Genomic DNA, 23,023 nt, shown 5'->3' with positions numbered 1-23,023 from the left:
TTTTAAGTATGTTGCCAAATCATTACTTAAAATTCACCAAAAAAAGTCGCTAATCGGAAAAGTTATTTTTTTGTCGCTATTATGGAAGTGAAATCTAGATTTAGCGACTTTTCTGCTAGATTGGCAACACTGGCAAACACTGCAAGAACAAACATGTGCGCCAAGGCTATAGATGGAAACAAATACAGAAATACATGAAATTCTCATCAAAAAATGTGCTCAGGACCGAAGAGGGTAAATATTTGTTATACTGTACGTTTAAGCATACAAACATATTACACTCACTAGCATCATCACTGCCGTTTCGTTCATAATTTGTAAATATTTCAGGTTTTGTTTTCATTTTATCAACATGAGTACGTATTTCTACCATCTGGCCATACAGATTTCATTTTTCAAAACATTTTTCCACATTCAACATTTTAGTGATGAGCGCAAGAGTCTTGTTCTTGAAGTTTTTGCAAGAGTCTTGCATGCAAGACCAAGACCAAGATCAGGAATGCCGTTGAAAGATCAAGGGGTGCAAGACCAAGAGTCTCGCACAAATAGAAGTACTACTTGAATTCTTTGATAGAATGTAAAAAGGAGAAAAATCATAACATTTTTCAGTTGAATTTCTTGGCTTCAGTAAAAATGTCGCTGGAATGAATGTGTTCCTAGTAATTTGTGCAATCCGTGTGACTCGATCTGCTCCTATAGCATATAGCTACAGTATGTCGTTTTCTGGATCGGTTGTTTGAGTTCTCTGTAGTTATTACACGTTTTCAAGCGACACAGGTGTCCCCGGTGGGGACACTCGGTCAAAAAGTGTAACAGGTTTTTTCAGGCCAGCCATCTTGACTGGGCTTTTTCTTGGGTTTCCCTCATTCACACCAGGAAAATGCCGGGATGATACCAAGTCTGCTGCCAATAGTAGTCCCAGGCTGCTTCCTTCCTTCCCTTCAATCGGATAGTGTGCTCGTCGAGGGACGTCACCACTCAAATACATGACGGGCTAAATGGTATTAGACGCTAACAGCCCAGAAATCTAATTTCTAATCCTAATCCCCACAAGTGTCATTCTAATTAAAGCTTGTTGCACACAAAGAAATGGTTCATTGGTGCTGGATTACGATGCATTCCTGCGTTTATAAACTATGAGAATTAGTTATCGGGAAATCAGACACTATTCTACAGGTGTGTGTTATCTGGAGTCTTAAGCCTTTGACCATCCAGCTCGTAAAGTTTCTCGGATCGTCCTGGGATATAGTAACTAACTCTATGGCATGTGGAACACGGAGGTGCAATGCCGCGCTCACAGAAGCTCTACACTGACTTCTATCCTTAGCCAATTGGATCCAGTTTGTACTTTGTATTCCTATCTCTGCGAGATCCATCTTAATATTGTCCTCCCATCTGCGCCTAGGTCTTCCTAATGGTCGTTTTCCGATTGGTCTTACAGTCAAGACTTTGAAAGCGTTTCTACTTTCTTCCATTCTAGCTACATGACCTGCCCACCTAAGCCTCCTAGACTTGACGATCCTAACAATGTTGGGTAAACCTTATAAATTATGTAGTTCCACGTTATGAAGTTTCCGACATTCCCCGTTCCCCATTCTCGTTCCTCTTGGGTCCGAATATTCGTCTCAGGATCTTGTTCTCAAATACTTTCAGTCTATGTTCTACCCTCAGAGCAAGCTACCATGTTTCGCAACCATGCAGAACAACAGGCATGATATAGTAAAAGAGGGAAATGTTTTTCACCCTTCAGTTGCTTTGCCTCAGGCAGTCTGCTGTCGAAACGCCACAAACGTCCAGTAAGAAATTGGCAAAATAAAAAACGAAAGTGGCGAGCGCAAAAAGTAAATTTCATGCGTATTTCGTAGTTATTGCGGGAAATGGGGAGTATCCTTAGTGGTCGAAGTGAGACGGTATGCTGTGGTATGCCATACCGTCTCTGATTTTTCAGCAATGAGGACATACCGCCTCTGGTTTTTCAGTGATCAAGACATACCGTCACTGCAAAGTCGTTGCTAATATACTTTTTATAAGTCCATTTTTATACACAATAATTGAAGAATAGCTTCGCAAGTAAAAGTATACTATTTCTTATGTAGAAATAATTTCTAAGATGCCAACACCGATATTATTTGTTACCTTTTTCCTACCTTTTGTTTTAAAAATGAGCCGCCTTACGCATAGTCGTTTTAATGTAAGATTAGCGTCATATTAAATGCCTGACTACTGTAGGAAACATGTTAGTCGAACTCTTTAGTATGGCACTAACCACGCGTCAGAACGACTCTGCATAAGGCCCGAGGTGTCTACAAAGAAATTTGCTTAGTTTATATCTTGTTTTATAGTTTGTTGTACCATACTAAATTGTTTCTTTCTTATGTATGTGTGTCTTCTTCCTTTAATGCATATAAATGACATGTTTTGAGAATGGGCGGATTTAGAGGTTGTCTGCTGTGGGGGCGGACCTCCCGGGGGTCTGGAATGCCCCTTAGTCGAGTCAGGTGTTCGGAAGTTCCCCTGTGGGAAATTGTTTAAAAATTGTTAATATAAAAAGTCAGTTTTTGAGCATTTTCGTAAATACCTAGATAATTATCTATAATACAACGTAAGGGGATATTTAAAAAAAATCTCAGAGTTGGGGGCGGGGCCAAAGCCTTTCCCAGCTCCCTCCACATAACTGTGGAAACTCTGCCATGGTTTTGAGTCATTATGTAAATAGAAAAACAATCTTTTAGGCAACATACCCCCACTGTATTTCAATATTTAGATAGCCGGTATGTCGAGTCAAAATCTTAATAAAACATGCCACCTCTGCCTTTTCTCCCCTTCGAACACTATGCATCGCTATGGGCAGCGGCCCAAATCTGTTTCCGGCGCAAAGCAAGACCGTTTTCTTTCCTTTCTTTCTTTTTTCTTTTCTTTTTTTGTTAAGCAATGCTCAAAATAATTGTGAAGTTAAAAAACAATCCTGTGGGGGATCAGGGAGGAGAGTTGTCTTTAACATTGGGTGGCGGGCAGATTTGAGGCTTATTCTGGGGGAAGGGGGGGCATCCATTTCATTTTACTTTCCTTTGTGGCAATCGGACACAAATCATCACATTTTTTCCCCAAACAACACATTTCAAATCGGATTATTCGGGTGGAGACAGTCCCCCCCAGTTCCAAGATTGGAAAGGACATGTCCCCCTCATCCTCCCCGGGATTTGCGCCAGTGCCTATAGGTTACGCAAACTGTGCAAAAATCGAAGAATAAAGTGGCAATAAAACTGACAAACAGAAATATTTCATGTCTGAAAAACAATATTTTATCAGTGCGTAAGAACGAAGCACAGGAACTATTAACCCCTTGCCATATTTTGACGCGCTGGACGCGTTGCTTTTCACTTTTCACTTCCGTATTTTGACGCGTGTCACGCGTTTCGATGTTTGAGCGGCTGTATCCCGCTTGCTATCAATAGAAGAGAGAAGCTTACAGGTTTCTTGTGCTTTGTGAAAATCTGTTAGTTTAAGTAAGCGCCAGAATAGGCATAGATGTTTACAGCATTGCAAAAAAATTCCCCCCCCCCAAAAAAAAGTCATATGTGAAGGGGTTAAAGCAGCAGCAAACTCGAAATATTGCAGATTTCTTTAAACCTGGTTTGATTATAATCATTATTATTATATTTTTCTCTTTATTTGGTCAATGTTGCTGAACATATTATCACCATCATCATTATCATAGCTATTCTGCCATCATTGGCAGGTCACTTGCTGCAACTGAGAAATTTCGATGTACGGTGGTCCTCAACTAGTCTCTTTGTCTTGACGTAGAAATTTTCTGTTTCAATACCTTCCTTCAACGACGGTCTCCTTCGCCACTCCCTTTCTTTCCTTCCACCATACTCTCTAGCACGTCCCTCATAATTCAATTCTTCCTCAGCTAATGTCACAACCAGTTCCACTTCCTCCTCTTAATTACATCTAAAATTCTTCTTTTCTACCCTACTGATACAGTTTCTAACACCTTCTCATCCGTTTTCTGTTCGACCCACATAATTCTCTCCTTTCTTTTCCATGCCCAAGTTTAGGAAACCTCTACTTTTTTCACCGCTTTTGCGTAATGTCCATGTTCCTGCCCCATAGAGTGCATATTGGAATCAGTAAAACAAATTCTCAATATGTAATTGGAAGTTTGTTCAATACAAAGATCGAGGCAAATCGAGGTTGAAAACAAAACAAATCTGACGCCTTTAGAGTGTAAAAATAATTTTGCAATTCATGGTATTTCAGTAATCTGTGCCGTCTTGGTTTTCTTTCGTGCATCTCAGGGGTAGACTTTCCAGTTTGGAAATTAGTGGAGAATTCGATCTGTTAAAAATTATAAGAAGATTACGAAACGTTTGATTAATCTTATAAGTAGTGAAGCGTGGGCACCCATTGAAAAAGAATAAAGGTCATCGCGTATGTTGTACACTATCATACTTACATGAATGTAAACTATTACATTTAGAAACATACATTGTGTTTCCGTTATTATTAGCGCATTGTAGAAGTTATTATCCCTTATATTCAGAGTAAAATTTCCCTATGAAAAGCTTGAGATTTCTTAAATGCAAGACTTGCAAGACTCTTGCATGCAATACCAAGGATTCCAGTTCCAGTGCAAGACCAAGACTGGATGTGCGAGACCAAGAACACCCCAGTCTTGGTCTTGCATTTGCTCATCACTACTTTGAATCCTGTGTTGTGCAGTTAACGGGTGGGCAAATTCTCATAGGTTGTTCCTCACTATATTATCTCGCCTCCCAAGATAATTGAATTACGGTATCACGCCTTTGATCCAACCGGGAACCAAAGGCACATGCGCTAGCCAATAGATCAATAAGATGATAATTTACAAAAAAAAAAAAAAAAAAAAAAAAAAAAATTGATAATACGTAAATTGATCTAGGGAATATATTACTGTTTCTAGATGGATGGATGAAGCAAGCAACAGACCCATACTCAGTATTATTAAAATAAAAAAGAAATAAGTTAAAACACAATGAGGAATATAATTTAACGCAAAATAAAAGAAGTAAAAAATAAATAAATTAAATTTACGGCCTGAATTAAAGTTTAGGTGTGAGGCAGTAAAAAATTTAAATATAACCCTCACCTCAAGTTATTGATGATTAATAATGCCAAAAGTTAGAGATTGATTTAATTTGATTGATTTTTAGTTTAGCGACCCTTTCAGCAGCGAGGCTGTATGAGATGTGGACCTACACTGATATTCTTGATCTACATTTTAACGTGGGATCTGGATCACATGAGTTCCTGCCAAGAATCGAATCCTGGTGTTGCTACGCCTAAAGCACGTACAAAACTTGGGAAAAGAGAGATCACAACAGAAGAAAAGATTTCATTAAAATTGTTTGGGGCAGAAGCAACTGACAAGCAAATTTCTGCGAGGGGAGAGTTAAAGCCTTAAGAAAAGAATAATTATATATATAATATGTAGAAAAGGGGAAAGTAAGCCAGATATTTTCTAAAACATGTTGTTAAATGAATTAGTAACTGGACCCCTCCGGGGAGACCAAAATAATAATAATAATAATAATACAGTAGAGCGTCGATTATCCGAAGTAATTGGGGGACATGGGTGTTCGGAAAACTGGTTTGTTCGGATAATCGAACTGTACATGTTTATTTGCCAAAAAGAAGTACTGTACAGTAAATTTATTCATAAAAAGGCATCTACAAAGTAACGTACAAAGGCAACTTTAGTAGGAATATATAGTATGTGGTACAGTTTATTAAACAAAAATATGTACATATTACGTACGTATTTTGCTGGGCGACTTGGCCGGTCAGCAGCGCCTTATGAAGGCCCCATTAGAAGCAATGTTCCGCCAGCTGTGGCTCAGTGCGGCGACTACTGTGGGAAACTTGGTTTGTGAGTGAGGGGAATGATGGACGGTAGGGTGGGAGAGTAACAGGTGCAAGCGAGTACACAGTTCGGTTAAGCGGTCGTTCGGTTGACCGACGTTCGGATAATCGACGCTCTACTGTACGTCTATATAATGATAAATAAAATAGTACCGTGTGAAAATATATGTCCCTTCGACCCCACGAACACTTATTTCTAAAAAAAAAAAACTGTTAACAAAGCATTGTGGAGCTATTGGAAAGACGATTCAATTGACTAGTAGTTTTGTGCATTTTCTACATCAAAGTTAGATTAGCAGAGCCATAGGTTATCATATTCCCAAAAGTTTGTAATGATCCACGTGAGTTATTGTTACATCTATTCATTTAGAAGGATATATATATATATATGTATATATATATATATATATATATATATATATATATATATATATATATAGGGTGTTTCAAAACAACACCGACAACGTTTGGGAGGTGATTCTTGACACAAAGATAAGACGAAAAGTGAACCTGGGTGCACAAATGCTTCCTTTCGGAGTTATAGGCTGCCGAAAACATGAAAAAATGAATTTTAAACGTCCATAGCTCCGAAACTATGGGACCTACAGTAGTCGGGTCAAGACTTTATATAGGAACTAATATGTGCCCTATCTAAATATCCATGTTTCAGAATCCTGCGGTACTTCCGTAACAATTTTTATAAAGATGGTTTTTGAGTACTTCAAATCATAAGACCGTAGCCAAACTCCTTCTCCAAAACTTGTGTGTACACCTTAGGATTCTGAAACCTGTATTTCTGGATAGCCAACATATTAGTTCCTTAAGTGAAGTCTTGGTCCGACTACGGTAGGTTCCATAATTTCGGAGCTATGGGACTTTGAAGTTCATTTTTTCATGTTTTCGGCAGCCGTTAACTCCGAAAGGAAGCATTTGTGCACGCAGGTTGTATTATACTTTTCGTCTTATCTTGATGTCAGGAATCACCTCCCAAACGTCGTCGGTGTTGTTTCGAAACACCTTGTATGTATATACAGGGTTTTCATAAAGTATGGACGGATTTAATTCGCTTATAATTTACATAAAAATGCTCATATTGAAATCAAATAAAGTGCAAACGGTAGCGGAAGGATTAAATTTTTGCCTGTAATCTGCACCAGCTCAGTTCATTCACCACCACACCTCCAACTGGGCGCCATTCCCAATCTATCGGTTAAGGAATTTCTCGTCAAGGAACTGTCTCACCTTGATTGCATAGTGAGGGGGTGCCCCGTCCTGTTGGAACACGATGTCGTTCTGGATTCCACGTGTCTCCAGTTCCGGAATGAGGTATTTCTGCAACATATCCAGGTACGAATCTCCATTCACGGTCTCCTCTTCAAAAAAGAACGGTCCAATCAGATAATCATAGGACACAGCGCACCAAACGTTCACTTTAGGGCTATCTCTCTCAGAGTTGCCGCTTATCTAACAGTGTTGCCAACTAAAAAATTAATCCTTCCGCTACCGTTTGCACTTTATTTGATTTCATTATGAGCATTTTTATGAAAATTATAAGCAAATTAAATCCGTCCAGACTTTATGAAAACCCTGTATATATATATATATATATATATATATATATATATATATATATATATATATATATATATATATAATATTATATAACTTTCTAAATTTGTATGACCTCTAGAAGCCACTTTTATGATAAACCTTATTACAAGTGTTGACCTTGCATGAATTGTACGTTTTGTGTTCTGTTAGTGCAATTGAGATTTCCGACTTGACGTCTGATGGGAAGCCACCCTTCTCTAACGCAACCAAATAGGACTGAGGTCAGTTGTACGACGTTGCCAACTCCGCACATATTCAGAATATAGCCCAGCCAGTTAGGAGTCAGTTTATTGTTGAACAGGAACGTATGAGAGTGCACTGTGAAGAACACACAATTGTAATTGGTGCTCCTTCAAACTGAATCATTCTGCACATTTAGTTACACGAGAAATGTCAACAATGCATTTCATTCAGGAGTAGTGAATGAACGCATTATGCGCCGTTGATTTGTGGAATTTCGTGCCGGTGACAATATTGAAACAATGAGTCCCGTGGCTGAGCTTCTGAAGAACTACGGAAGCGAACATAATAACCCAAGGGCGCCCATGTTGTGGTTTCAAATGGGGGGGGGGCAAATATGAGCGACGTTTCAAAATAAGTTTCAAATTTTGCTGTAACTAATGTAAAAATTATATAGGATTTTCGATATTCTGAAGTACAATTTCCTCTAGTAAGGCAAGCTCCCCACCTTGCCTCCCCCTGATGGGCGCTCTTGTAAGTGGTAAAGAATAGTAAGAAACCATTTACGTAATTAAGAATGTAATGTTTAAGTAACACATTCAGGGCTAAAGATAAGGCAACTTTTTCGAACGATCAAGACTATAAAACGATCTTTACGTACTAAGAATTTTTACAATATCACATTTACAGACTACAAACAACTTACTTGCAGTCGAAGAATAACATAAGACCATATTTACAAAGTAAGATTTTGTAACGTCACATTTAAATAACTTACTGACGAAAAAAGTATAATACCATATTTAAAGACGATCATTAATATAGCATTATGTATGCAGATGAGGGAGAGTATACCACCATATTTACAGACAAAGAAGACCATTATATCATCAGGGCCGTGCCGGGGGGTTGGGGGAGACGGCTTCGGGCGCCAAAGTAAGGGGGCGAAAAATTCGAGAGAGAAAAGGAAAAATTGCTTGGAATATATGTATGGGGGCGCCGCCGTATACTCTCGCCCCAGGCACTGATTTTCCACGGCACGGCCCTGAATATTATATAATCTTCCTTGTCTGTGAATATCACCAGATTTACTGACCAAGATGATTATACCTAGGTAATATTTTCTGTATAAGTGTTCCATGTATATGTGCTTTCCATATCAAAGAAAGTGCTGCATATAGGCAGTAAGGATCTCACATGCAAATGGGACATATAGGACAAATAGCTGACGTATGTAACATATGTTTACGTATGTAATATACGGAAGACTGTTAGATGTCATACATCCTGCAGCGGCGTGATGTAATATATAAGTGGGAAAAGGCAATAGGCCTAGGTATGTAGATTAGGTAATACTATAACACGATATTTTCGGGCAAAGAAGACAATACCAGATTCACGAGCTCCTTCGTGGCTAAACGGTTAGCGTACGCACCTTTGGCGTGGGAGACTCGGGTTCGATTTCCGGCGACAGCTCATGTGGTTCGGATTCCACGTTAATCAGTACGTTCACGTCCTATAAAAAATATAGTCTTGCTACTGAAAGGGATGTTAAACTGAAAATCAACTCAACACCAGATTTACGGAAGAAAAATACTATAACATGATGTTTACAGATTACATTTTTATAGACAACGAAGATGATAACACCACATGTACAACTTGTGAAGGCCTTATCGAATTTTCAGACCAGGAAACTACAGTACCACATTTATAAATTGAGGAATACTATAAATTCATACTTACAGGCAACGAAGACTGTAACACCGAATTTATTGACGAAAAAGGCTATAACACCATATTTAGCAACGAAGAATACCATAACATCATATTCACGGATTGGGAAGAGCATAAGACTCATATACAGATAAGGAACATATAACAACACATTGAAAAGGGAAGAATAGTAGTAATATCAAAGTTACAGGCGAGGAAGAGACGATAACACTGCATTTATGGACAAAGATTATAACATTAAATTTACATTTAGGTAAAATATATATATTTACAGCAATTATTTACATCACACTTACAAAGGACTTCTCATCTCTTCAGAATTAAATAAAAAGCAAAAAAATACAGTTTGAACAATTGTCTTTGTTGAAATTTTTTTCTCGCCTGTTACTTGAAAGAAAAAGAAAGAAAACCATACATACCATTCATATCTTGTAGAGTAAAATTGTATTAGAATGCTATTAGGCATATATATATATATATATATATATATATATATATATATATATATATATATATATATATATCAGGGGTGCCCACAAGGGGGGGGCTATGACGCAAACTGCGTCATTGAAATATTTGGGGGGGGTTAAAAATCTATATAAATATGTTTGAGGGGGTGTAAAAATTAATCGAAAAGATTTTTTTTCATGGAAGAACACCTACGGATAGACAATTGAGAGAGGGTGCGTCATGGACATGACGGGGGTGGGCCCCACTTATATATATATGCATATATATATAATATGGTGTCCCAGGAGGAAGAGGCTATATTTTCAGAAGGCAAGAAAAGACTTGCAAGATGCAAGAAAAGACAAGAAGTGACTTTTTGATGTGGTTGCAGCGTACGAAGAATGTTTTATCTCATTCTTCTGCAGAAACTGAAGATATATAAACCTACTGAAACTCCATGTTTCAATATTGGTTCCTATATAGTAATAATAGTAATATATAGTGAGAAACTGTTTTAGATGTGGATTCAGTGTCCGAGGAACATGTTCCATCACTGATCTTATCTCACTTGTTTTTATTTCACCAAATTCTTCCATTTCACCATAAAACCTAGTGAAACTCAAGTTTCAGTATGAATTCCTATAGTAATAATTATAAGTGAGAAACTGCTTTTAATGTGGATTCAGTGTCCGAAGAACATGTTCTATCACTGATCGTATCTCACTTGTTTATATTTCACCATAAAACCTAGTGAAATTCCAATTTCAATATGAATTCCTATATAGTAATTACTATGACATAGTGAGAAACTATTTTAGATGTGGATTCAGTGTCCGAAGAACATGTTCCATCACTGATCTTATCTCACTTGCTTTTATTTCATTAAATTCTCCCATTATCTCCTATCCGTCTTTCATACAGCTCTTTAACCTTAATGTCAGTATCAAAGGGCGTTAAAACTCTGTCATTTTTGCTAGACATGTAACCGAAATGTTTTTTTAATTGCACGTGAAAATAAACTGAGTCAGTGAGCAAATTAATTTAAATTTTATATTTTATCTTCCTACGGACCTTGATGGCTACTCGTAACCAATACTTAACTTTCATTACCACAGTTTATCTAATCTTGTCTCTTAGATACGGGCATCAGATATTACAGCATTTTTTTTCTTTTTTTCTTTCCTTTTAAACTCAAGAGTTTGTGAAAATACTAAGAGAACAAGTTTCTTTACAAGCCTCGAAACAGCACTAAACTATTGAGATGTTACAAGACGTTGCAAAAGCTATTTTAAAATTCTTTGCGCCGTGTTTGGTATATTATTTGTGACACTAATTTCTGTGGATGTTGTTTGATAGGTAGATGGAAAACCGTGAAAACGGAGAGATGACATTATAATTTTACACAAGAATCCCCGTTATAATGGACAGATACAGCAGAGTGGATGCTATTTCTGATGTCGAGGTATCAAAGCTGAAAATTACCATAATTCAAGTAAGTGTAGATTTATAGCGCAGTTTTGTTATAATTTCTATACAAGGATGGCAAAATGTAATTTATGTACTTCTTTGTGCAGGAAAGCAAATCATAATGTGTATTAGCCGTATTCGAGAATGTGAAAATCATAATATATTACTACTTTTTGGCCATTTTCTGGTTTTCGCTCCGGTAGTTAGTCACATTGAAATTTATGTGCTGGAAAGAAGTGATAATAACTTAATTAAAAATTCCTTATTTAGCAATACACATAATATATTGTTTTCCCAGTCTATTGAAAGTATTTTAAACTTAATTAGAAAGATTATAAAGAACTCATTTCTAAAAATGTATGTCATGTTCAGCATACTCGCATAAATTTTAACAATCTATATTAATCCAATGATTCTCGTGCTGTGCCATGGAAGATCAGCGCCCGAGGCGAGAGTATAAGACGGCGTCCTCATAGATATATTCCAAGTAATTTTTCGTCTCTTTCTTTCCTCCCGAATTTTGTGCCCCTCTTACTTCGGCACCCAGGGCCGTCGCCCCACTAGGGATGCGCACGAGACAAGATTTGTGGCTGTCTCATCTCGAAAATGTACTGTAGAAGTGATGTCTCGACTCGAAAAATGTATATTTTTCTATTGGAAGAGCCGTGTCTCGACTCGAATTTTGTAAGGAAAATCCTGTCTCGACTCGTCTCGTGCGCATTCCTACGCCCCACTCGTCCTCCTCACGGCATGGTACTGTCTTTCTATTAACTTTATTACTTAAATTTAATCTTTGATCTGTTGTCCTGAAGCCAAATGTGTATATATATTTGTATATATTTAAATTCAAGTTTCCTATCTATGCCATAAAATTTGAGTGAAGTTTACACTTGTTAAAGACATTTTTGATTTTCTGCAAAGATCTACTTTTCATGTGTCCTGCAAATTTTACAATAATGAAATTAACATTGGTTTTGTATATAATCTGGTGAGTACATTTATTAAATACAAAGGGAATATATAAGCTGTTTCAGATATAAGACAGGGGCATCATTTCGGAAAAGTATGGAAAAGCAATTCATCCTTCTTAAGTTTGAGAAACATATGAGTTTTATTAATCTGTATACTCATTAAAAAGAACGTGAAAATCTCGTCTCCATATAATAATAATAATAATAATAATAATCTAGATTCTTCCTGTACAAGTATGAAGGTGTCATTTTTTTGTCAACATTGAAAATTATATTTTAAAAAGGAAGTCAATGGCTACAGGCCGGTAGCCAGCCCAAAAATGTAGGGGTGTATGGGTGATCCAACCATATTATAGTTATTTGCAAGCATATCGTGAAGATTGTAGGGGGACCAGTAAAAATTTAAGAGGTCCGCCCCCTTAACCCCCCCGTGGAGACGGACCTGAGTGGCTATCGCCTAATATTCATCGAAACATATGAAAAGCAATCAACTTTGCAATGGATCATTTAAATATGGGTCTGCAGACGCTTAAATAATTTCCCGTATACCTTGTACCAAAAGAAGTTACTGGACTAAACATACACTAATACGTAGCTTTGTTTGTCGGGTCAAAAGAATCATTCACCAGAATAGCTTGATTATATAGCATACAATATGTAGCTCATCTACATAATCTGGAAACTGGAACATATATCTTTTTGATAAAATTAGATCAGCGATGGGGGCCGCGGTGGCTCAGTGGTAGAGCGTTCACCTCTGGTGCCTGAGGTCCCGGGTTCAATCACAGCTCCCGCCAAGTGAACTTTGTGGTGGGCAAACACCGTGTGCATGGGTTTCCTCGGGGTTCTCCTGTTTCCTCCCACTTTCTTCATTCCATCATTTTAATTCATTTCTCATAATCACCGTCTTTAGCCTAACCGGCATAATCGTTGAACGTACAACGCAAAGATTTCATTTCATTTCGTAGATCAACGGTGATTTAGTTGGTACTCCGACTACGTACCAACAGACTGCACGGGTTCAATTCTTGATAGAACGATTTGAACTAATGTTATCCTCGTTCAAATATGGTTCTGTGATTCACCTAATCTGTCAAGTGGATAACTGAGAAGTTTGGAAGGAAAAGATAGCCAGTATGTGGTGATACCCAGTGACCTCTCAGTACTGAGGTTATGGAAGTGTAAAGCCATGCTTTATACCGATCGTTGGCATTTGGCCTATCCCGTGAGGATAGCTTATCTATTCTTTCCAATTCATCGTGTACCACTGAATCCAAAAAATAAGTTCATCATAAACCCATTGTGAACTTTAACTACTGAATTAAAGATTGACATTATTAATATTTTATAAATGCAAAAAAGTTTTAACGAGGAAGTAATAGTACGTAATTTAACTTTTTAATATTTTAAATCCTTTGTAGCACTTTTATTCTTTGTTTTTCTAAACAGAAATATTAATATACAGTTTTTTATTTACTTGTGTTTGGTTTAAAGTGCTGGAATCTTAGTAGTTCAAAGCAATTCTCTGGTTTAACATGATGCGCTCCCTCTTTCCATGATCTTGGGTTATCTTATTCCGGAATACCTGCTCTTACATTGGGAATTGAGATGATCTGAGTTTGCTTCATGCAATGAGTTTCGGAATACGTTGGCAAGTATGCTCTTTGAGTACATTTGTAAAATAGTTGGAAAGAGAATAAAATATATTTGAACCTCATTTCAAAATTGTTTGCCCTTTGAAACACGTGCGATAGGTATATCAAGCGATCAGAACTGGCATTTACTTCTCCCCAGGGCCGTGCCGTGGAAAATCAGCGCCCGGGGCGAGAGTATACGACGGCGCTCCCATACATATATTCCAAGCAACTTTTCCTATCTTTTTCCTTTTTCTCCCGAATTTTTCGCCCCCCTTACTTCGGCACCCGGGGCCGTCGCCCCGCTTCCCCCACGACACGGCCCTGCTTCTCCCTTTGTTTTCCTTGTGTATACACCTATGACTGCGGCTATTCTAGAACAACCGTTTCATTATAGGGGTAAATTTGGATAAGGGCGTAACTAGCAATTCTTAAACTTTTCAGAACAGGAAAACAAACACCCTTATCCAATTAACCAACGTATTCACATACTATTTTTGCAGACAGGCGTTCGCTACGGAGCAGATATTATATTAACACCACCTAGACACATGCCGACGTTCTCAAACTTGCAGAAAATATGTATATATCATTTTACCGGAAATAGGTCGATACGCCCTTATCCAAATTACCCCTTAACGAATTTTTAATGAAGGAAATTTCACTAATTTTTGTCAGTATTTGAGACGAAACTTTAGATATTGATATTGCTCTCATCTCGAATCATAAGTGTCTGTGTTGATACCGGTTTTGTCTCGAGAAAGCCTCGATACGTTGAGTCTCGGTCGCTTAACTTATAAACACTTGTCTCGATCTGTCAGTACCATCCCTAGTGTCGATCGTTGATCTTTTGGAGACGGAAAGAAATAACCTCGGAGCTGACGTTTTTATTAAACATATCGATTAATCAATAAATTGTGTTTTCATTCTAACACTTAGCGTAGGCATATGCATATTGGTTGTATTTATTCTTAAAAATACAAAATAAAATGCTTAAGGAAGGGTTCTTATGTAGGTTGAGTTTTGTACCTTCATAATTATAACTGATTTCCAAAAACGCATATTTCTGTTAATTTGCCCCGAACTTTTCTTATCTTACTATTGCACTCTAAAATCACTACTTCTGTCTCTCTCATATTAGTGTTCAGCAAAATTAAGGAAAGGCAAAAGGACTATCTCCTGAATTCGACACTACTGTATTAAATCGTAATGCTATTGTTTCTTCTTTCTGATAGTTACCTGTAAAATAAGTTTGCTCGAATAGAAACGTAACTGTAAGCTCTGGTGTAAGATAAAATTATTACTTAACAAAAATAAGCACATACCCCGAGATTACACTTCATATATATATATATAGATTGTCAAAATATGCAGTACATATATACAAGTAGTAGCGTATAGAGGTCTGCACGGGCCTAAGCCCGACCCGGCCCGCGGACCGGACTACGGCCTACAAAGCATATATCACTTCGGACCCGGGCCGGGCTCGGGCAGTAAATTTTTAAATATACAACCATATTTCTCGGGCTTTTTCGGGCCTAACTTTGTAAATATACTGTACAATGATATTTATAGGGCCGATCCTTCTGCAGAACTTTTAAAGCATAACTCCAAAATTAAATTTCTAATTGCTGTAAATAAAAATAAAAAAAAAACAATTTGCGTTAATTATAAAGTTTCTGTAATTCGGGCTTATTTCGGGCTCATTTGATTATCTCACGAACTCAGGCCGGGCTCGGGCCTAAATGCTAAAATATATTTCGGACTCGGGTCGGGCCTCACATTATAAATTCACGGGCCGGGCCATACCCGGGCTAAAAATTCCGGGCCGTGCAGATCTCTAGCAGCGTAACCACGGCGATATCCTGTAACTTCAAGTGAGAGAGTCAACTTCTAATTTCTTTCCACGGCCTAACCAGGAATCGTGTTTAAATGTTGTGATATATGTGTATGAGTTTAATGTAGGTCGACCACTGAAGCTTCCTGTAAGATTAGGTTCTGGTAGCAGACCTTGAGATTTGATACGGTAAAACATGCTTCGAACCGGAGACTTGATAAGTTATTTCAGAGAATGTCGGACTACAAGATTTCTCATTTAAGGCTGGCTGGTCACTGGACAGCTATGAAATCTCGGATCGGGTAACCTGATAGAGAATGTTCAACTATTGATCTTTCAGAGGAGGTCTTGAAAGCAACGCGACCACCGTAATTAGTCCTGGAATGATAAGAGCTAGCGAAAATGGTGTCCAGCCATTGGAACACCTCTTACGTGTTAATACAAGTTTGGGAGGTGAAAAAGGTTTCTAGTCAGCCACAGATAAATAAATATTTGTTTGGGCACTGTCACACCAATCCCGCAGCATCCGGATCTGGGCATAGACTTCAATCTAGATCTCTGGTTACTCATACAATTATTCTGCAAGGATAATGCAGAAGTGTCGAATTCTTAATTCCTGGCTTCTAGCACACGTTACAGGATATTTATCAGGAAATCAGAAAACTGCAGCTAATAGCAACAGTAAAATTGGAAGGGTGTAGATTGATAAACCTCAATAAGCTGAAAATAATCTTACATCTAAATTCTAACATCTGATAAAACTACAATTTCCGACTGGTGGCTGATCAGCAAGGGTCTGAAACCCTGATGTTCTATTGCTGATTATAAAGTGGATTCACAGTTAACGGAACCTACTGCGGGCTACTTCGGAAAGTTCAATTGGAAAGTTCAATAGCCATGAGATAGTTATTGAGTCTTGTTTAATATGATAAAGCATACAGTTAGTAGGAATCTACTATTTCTTGAATCTAAGTCATGATTAACGAACGAACGAACTCGCTCTATGACCTATGAAACCCGGAGGTTTAATTTCGTATTCAGGAAAGCTCTTCATTGACCTCTGTCCTTAACAATATGGATCCAGTCTCTACTTTGTAATGCGATATCACTTTATATAGCTTTCCCATCTGCAGCTAGGTCTTCCTAATAGTATTTTCCCGATTGGGTTTCTACTTACAATTTTAAAACCGTTTCTACTTTCCTCCATTTTGTCTACAAGACTTGTTCATCGGAACCTCGTATACTTAATGACCCTAACGATCTTAGGTAAACTGTATAAATAATACCGTTTCTTGTTATGAAATTTCTATTATTTCCTATTTGCATCTCTCTTGAGTCCGAATATTCGCCTAAGGATCTACTTTCAAAATACTTTCGGTCTGCATTTTCGCTCAAAGTAAGCGACTATGCTTTGCAATCACAGCACAACAGACATAATTATCATTTCATATATTTTAAGGTTCAAATTCTTCGGCAGGATTCATGACGAAAACAAAATAAATAATCTTTAAGTTTTACGTCCTACGATTATGGCCTGTAGACTAAAGAGACGGGACGAAATGAAGAAAGTAAAAGGAAACGGGAAAACTCCGAAGAAACCCATGCCCACGGTGTTTGTCCACCACCATCTACTTGGTGCAGTCTGGAATTGACCCAGGAACTCCGCGCATCAGAAATGAGCAATTTACCACTGAGCCACCGTCTACTAAAATGAAGACAAAAGACTTTGTACTGAATAACAACACGAATTTTCTATTTTTAGTCGACATTCAATGAATATGGTATTTTATCTGTTAACGTTGATCCTAAATATTTGAAAGTACTATCTACTTTGTCGAAAGTATTACTTTTTTTTTTTAACGTATTCATACTTTGTAATATTATATTGGGGTCACGATAGTTTTCTCGGCATTTACTTCTAAACCCCTGTCCGGCCTATGTTTAGCAGAAGGGGTCCAGCTCTTTTCTCTAAAAAATGTTAGAATTTTGGTAATTTCTGTTCACATTCGGTTAGTTTAGGGTAGAGTTGGTTAGTTTGTTAGGTTAGGCTAGTTTAGGTTACGTTAGGTTAGTTTAGTTTGTTATATTAGTGTAGGTAGGGATGCACGCGAGACGCGAGAAGTCTCGTCTCGTCTCGCGTCTCGTCTCGCATTTGCGAGACGAGACACGACACGAGACTGAAAATTTTATGCGAGACGCGAGACGAGACTAAACCATGCGAGACGAGACGCGAGACGAGACTCAGTTAAGTCTCGCACGAGAAGTCTCGCGAGACTTCTCGCAGTCTCGCAACATTTATGAATTACATTTAATTGTATATTTAGTGATTTTACATCTATTGAGTTTTCTAAGTTGACCGTTAATGCCTCCAGGAACAAAAAAGTGATTGGGACAATAGACATTTTATGAGATTTATTATTATTCAAGGTTGATTTTCAGAATTAAAGCCTTCTTTAGTTTCTAAATAAGTAAAGTTTTGTAAATTGGAAATTTATTACAGCATCGATTTAGGACTTTATTTTGCTACACAAACACACACACGTGGGCGCGTACGAATACATAAACTTCTGTTTTTGGTCTGAAAAGCGAAACAGACTCCCTATTGCTGCGAAATGTGATATTTCTGTTGTTTCGGTCTTTTTCACATTACTACTAGCGATTAATGTTGGGGGATGGCGGGGAAATCCCCTCTCGTCAAAGTTTATCCCCGGCCCGGCTCGCAGAAATAAAATGATAATTTTACATGGAATAAGTATTTTCTTTCTATATATTTATCAAAAACATCCCCCTCTAGTTCGGAAGTTTAATTCAAATACTGGTTTGGTAGGATAATCCTATAGGTTTGGTGGGAGATGGTAGGAATGGACCTATATCTGTCAGTAATTTTATTTTCTAGATCTAGCAACACTATATAAGTTTACAACGATCACTGGTTCTTTATCCTTAATATTGAGCCATTAAAACATCTTTATTTATCTGTTTTCACACTTTGTTTAATAATCATAACTGAGAAGTGTACATTTTACGTTTATACACTTTTTCTTCAATATGTCTACCTCGTTAAACTGATTTAACTCTAACTCTTATGGCCTATGGCAGAGATGGAGTCGGTCAGTGGGTCAAGTGGGTCAAGTTTTTTGAGTGGGTCAGTGGGTCGTGGGTCAACAGCATGTGACCCACTGAGACCCACCACCCACCGTGACCCACTGCGACCTACCACCCACCATGACCCACTGTGACCCACCACCCACCGTGACCCACTGCGACCCACCGACTCAGTATGATCTACCGACCCTCTCTGCTCACTACATTGTAGACAGTATCTTCTGAAGACTTTAAATTTGTCTCCGTTTTACTTTCAACACCTTTATTTCCCTTCCTTTTCCACTTGTTTCTGTCTACTTACCTGATGTGAGTATATTTAACCAACTGAAAAAAGAACTTCAGGCATTTTTGGATATTGATATTTTTAATAGTAATAATAGCAATAAGACTTACAGTACAACTTGGCTTTCGAGATCTGTGAGTTTTTAGAGCTAACTACTGGAAAAAAAATACATTTTTGAATCACTGTAATATATATAAAAAAATGCATGTAACTATGTGTGCCTGATCATCACGGTCAAATTGCCAAGTTAAATGAAATTACTTTTGGTATATAGTTAGGCCTTAATCCAAACTGGGATGTTATATTGCTTTTATTATAATGCATAATATCCTAAGGAGGTAGTAAGGATCCGAATTTTTGCGAAAAAAAATGAGTATCTCGCAAGCCGTTAAACTTACGGATATGAAATTCAGTGTATTAACTCTTTATTGAAAATAAACAGTGTGTGTCCTAGAATTTTTTAAAATTCTCCTTTATGTGGAGGGGGGGGGGCACTTTCTATATATGGAAAATTGGTAGTGAGTTGGTTTGTAAAACTGATCGAAAACGATCGATGTTATTTAAGAAAAAATCAGAAACAAAAAATACAGTGCTTGGCTTCATATATCCATTGCTTTCTGCTATAATAATTGCTGAAGATTATGTTTATTGTATAAAGCGCTTACAATACAGGGCAATCAACATATAAAGTTGTGAGAAAAATAGGCATAAAATTTGTACTGTAAGCTTAATTACACGGAAATTTTGAAGTTTGGATTGTATGCATAATTTATGGAAAATTTTACACTTTTTCTCCCTTTACGTTGGTCTACTTACTTTAATTTGGAACTTTCAAATTTCATCCTTTTTTCCACTGAAAAGTATTGATAATTCAACAAGGAAATAATTATACTATGATAATTTAATTGAAATTCATCGTAATTTGACACATGGCAAACAGCAGTGTGGTAATTGAAGTTGAAGCAGGAGGGAAATTCCCATTCACCTCTGAACACTTCCCTGGAACCTCGTTCGATTTCGCTTTCTAGACGGGGGAGGGACCTTGGTAATGGCATCAAACCTTCATGTGTAATTACAAAAATTAAATTTATAAACAAATAAGAAATCATCAGTTTATCAGGCTTTAATTGATAATTTATTCACAAGATTCCCTATCGAAGGCGCGGTAGATGAAGTTTCTGTTCTCCATGAATCGACATTGCCAACTGACATGGTCGATATGGAAAAGATGTTGTATGGTGATAGAGAGATGATACTTCTTGCTGAGTATTTCAAACCTGACCAAGAAAAATCGTTAACAGACTTAAGTCTAACAAGTAGATTGTCGATGAGAAGTTGCAGAAATCGGGTAGAAGTATTATCAATTTCCATGACAGAGTGCGGACGGGGATTTTCCCTTATGAATTTACAGATGACTGATATTAGAAATAGCCTAAGTGCTCAAACATCGTCTAACTTTTTGCTCATAATGTTAACGGCCCACCGCTAGACAAGCTCAAAGTAGACGAGTTAGAATATTTCTTGGCTGAAGGATGGACACCATTCCACTGCGGATGATTTACCGCCAAAAAGTTACCAACAGGAAATAAATCCGATTTCAGATTTGTTTTAAGGTGGAAAATTACGAGTTACGGAAAATGTATACTTGTATTACTAATGGCTTATTTGTGTTATTCAACTTTGTACCTAATTTTTAGTAAGTCTCTTCTTTGCTTTAGGTAAACTACTTTGAATAAATATTCATCATAATTGCAATTATGCATATTTGTAAGTTAAATTTAACGTGGTGTTTTAGTGATTACACAAATTACAATTATGAGGATACTTTATGGAAATGCTCTCATATAGGGTACCCGAGCACCTTTATACCCTATGAACAGGGACGTACGCAAAGGGGGGTCACGGGGGTCCGGACCCACCCTAAATTTCGACTTTTTAAAAAAATTAGCCTAATTTTAGGGGCAATTTTAGGAATTTTAATATAGAATACCTTCATATTTAGTTTGGACCCCCCCCGAAATAAATTCCTGGGTACGCTACTGCCTATGAACAACTGATTTTTCAAGTCTTTTGTGAGAAAAATACTGTGAACTGAGAAACCATAACCTTTTCCATATTGTACAGGGGTATTTTCCTGCGAATAGAAGTTTCTCGTGGAATGCGTTCAGAAATTAACACTTGCAAGAATACTCTCTTAGTACAAGTATATTTTAGGCACACACTAATTTCCCCCCACCTCGAACTGTTTCAATTTCCTCACTGACAAACACTTTACCATTTTATATCGTAAAGGTCAGATCCACCGTTATTGTAACAGAGTGGTGCTTGAGCGATTGACTAGAAATTCAAACTCCGATTAGTGACAATTTCACAGTCTTGTTTTATTACAAGTGTAAACTCTGTAGTCAGTTCAGAAGAGGCCGTGGATCGTGTTCAGAGTTGATGAAGGTGGATTTTGGTGAGTCAGAGTAGGTCAAAGTGGATGAGAGTGGTTCATGGTAGGTGGTGGGTCAGAGTAGGTCACCGTGGGTGGTGGGTCACGATGGGTGGTGGGTCATGGTGGGTCACAGTGGGTCATGATGGGTGGTGGATCAGAGTGGGTCATGGTGGGTCACAGTGGATCATGATGGGTGGTGGATCAGAGTGGGTCACGGTGGGTGGTGGGTCATGGTGGGTCGTGGGTCAGAGTGGGTCATGGTGGGTGGTGGGTCAGTGGGTCATGGGTCACGGTGGGTGGTGGGTCAGTGGGTCGTGGGTCAAGTTTTCATTGACCCACGCCAACTCTGGCCTATGGAACCCGGAGGTTCAATGCCGCGTTCACAAAAGCTCTCCACTGACTTCTATCCTTAGCTAACTGCATCCAGTTTCTACTTGGTATTCCAATCTCTACGAGATCCATCTTAATATTGTCCTCCCATCTGCGCCTAGGTCTTCCTAATGGTCGTTTTCCGATTGGTCTTCCAGTCAAGACTTTGAAAGTGTTTCTACTTTCTTCCATTCTAGCTACATGACCTGCCCACCTAAGCCTCCTAGACTTCACGACCCTAACAATGTTGGGTAAACCATATAAATTATGTACTTCCTCGTTATGAAGTTTCCTCCATTCCCCATTCTTGTTCCTCTTGGGTCCGAATATTCGTCTCAGGATCTTGTTCTCAAATACTTTGTCTATGTTCTTCCCTCAGAGTAAGCGACCATGTTTCGCAACCATACAGAACAACAGGCATGATTATCGTTTTGTATATTTTAAGCTTCAAATTCCTCGACAGAACTCGCGACGACAAGAGATTTTGACCGATTAATAACACGAATTCCCTGCTTAAACATTTAATTTCTTCGTGAATATGATTTTCCTCTGTTAATATTGGTCCTCGATATTTGAAATTATCCACTTTATCAAAACTATTATTTAATATTTTAATGCATTCATAATTTGCTGTATTCCGGTCCCGACGCACTTCCATGTATTTAGTTTTCTCTGCATTTACTTCTAAGCCCATGTCCCTGCAAGCGTTTAATAAGATCTCTGCATTTCTTTCTATTGTTCTCCTATCATCCCCTATTAAATTTACATCATCAGCATATGCCATAACCTGGTGAATACCGTTCAACTCTAGGCCCTGGTTTCTATCTTTGATTTTCCTTCTAGCGTATTCCAGAACAAAGTTAAATAATAATGGCGACAACGCATCTACTTGTTTCAGGCCATTTTCGACGTGAAAGCTCGTGGACAAAAATTTTCGTACCGGGACTTTACTTTGGGATTCATTTAAACATATCTTAATTAATCTAATTAGCTTTCTCGGTATTCCAAGTTCTGTAAGAACTTTGTATAATGTTT

The 23,023-nt window shown here is 37.8% G+C and overlaps 1 protein-coding gene across 4 annotated transcripts in view; it reads left to right on the top strand.

Annotated features, from left to right (window-relative positions):
- The window catches only part of LOC145676132 (facilitated trehalose transporter Tret1-like), a 39,437-nt gene that overhangs the window by 3,932 nt on the left and 12,482 nt on the right, over window positions 1-23,023 (top strand). For 2 of the 4 annotated variants that reach the window (XM_081747037.1, XM_081747038.1), the window contains exon 2: window positions 11,246-11,377. The exons of 1 other annotated variant lie outside the window; for it this stretch is intronic. In XM_081747037.1, coding sequence (XP_081603163.1) covers window positions 11,306-11,377 — 72 coding nt within the window. In that variant the 5' untranslated portion in view covers window positions 11,246-11,305. Of the gene's footprint in view, window positions 1-11,241; window positions 11,378-23,023 lie in introns of all 4 variants that reach the window. One more of the 4 variants, XM_081747036.1, reaches the window with a different exon arrangement.

This window comes from Thermobia domestica, chromosome 18, assembly GCF_964235325.1.
Source record: "Thermobia domestica chromosome 18, izTheDome1.hap1.1, whole genome shotgun sequence".
In the NCBI taxonomy this organism is placed as follows: domain Eukaryota; kingdom Metazoa; phylum Arthropoda; class Insecta; order Zygentoma; family Lepismatidae; genus Thermobia; species Thermobia domestica.
The sequence above is the reverse complement of the archived record's forward strand: the minus strand, read 5'-3'. Positions and strand labels throughout refer to the sequence as shown.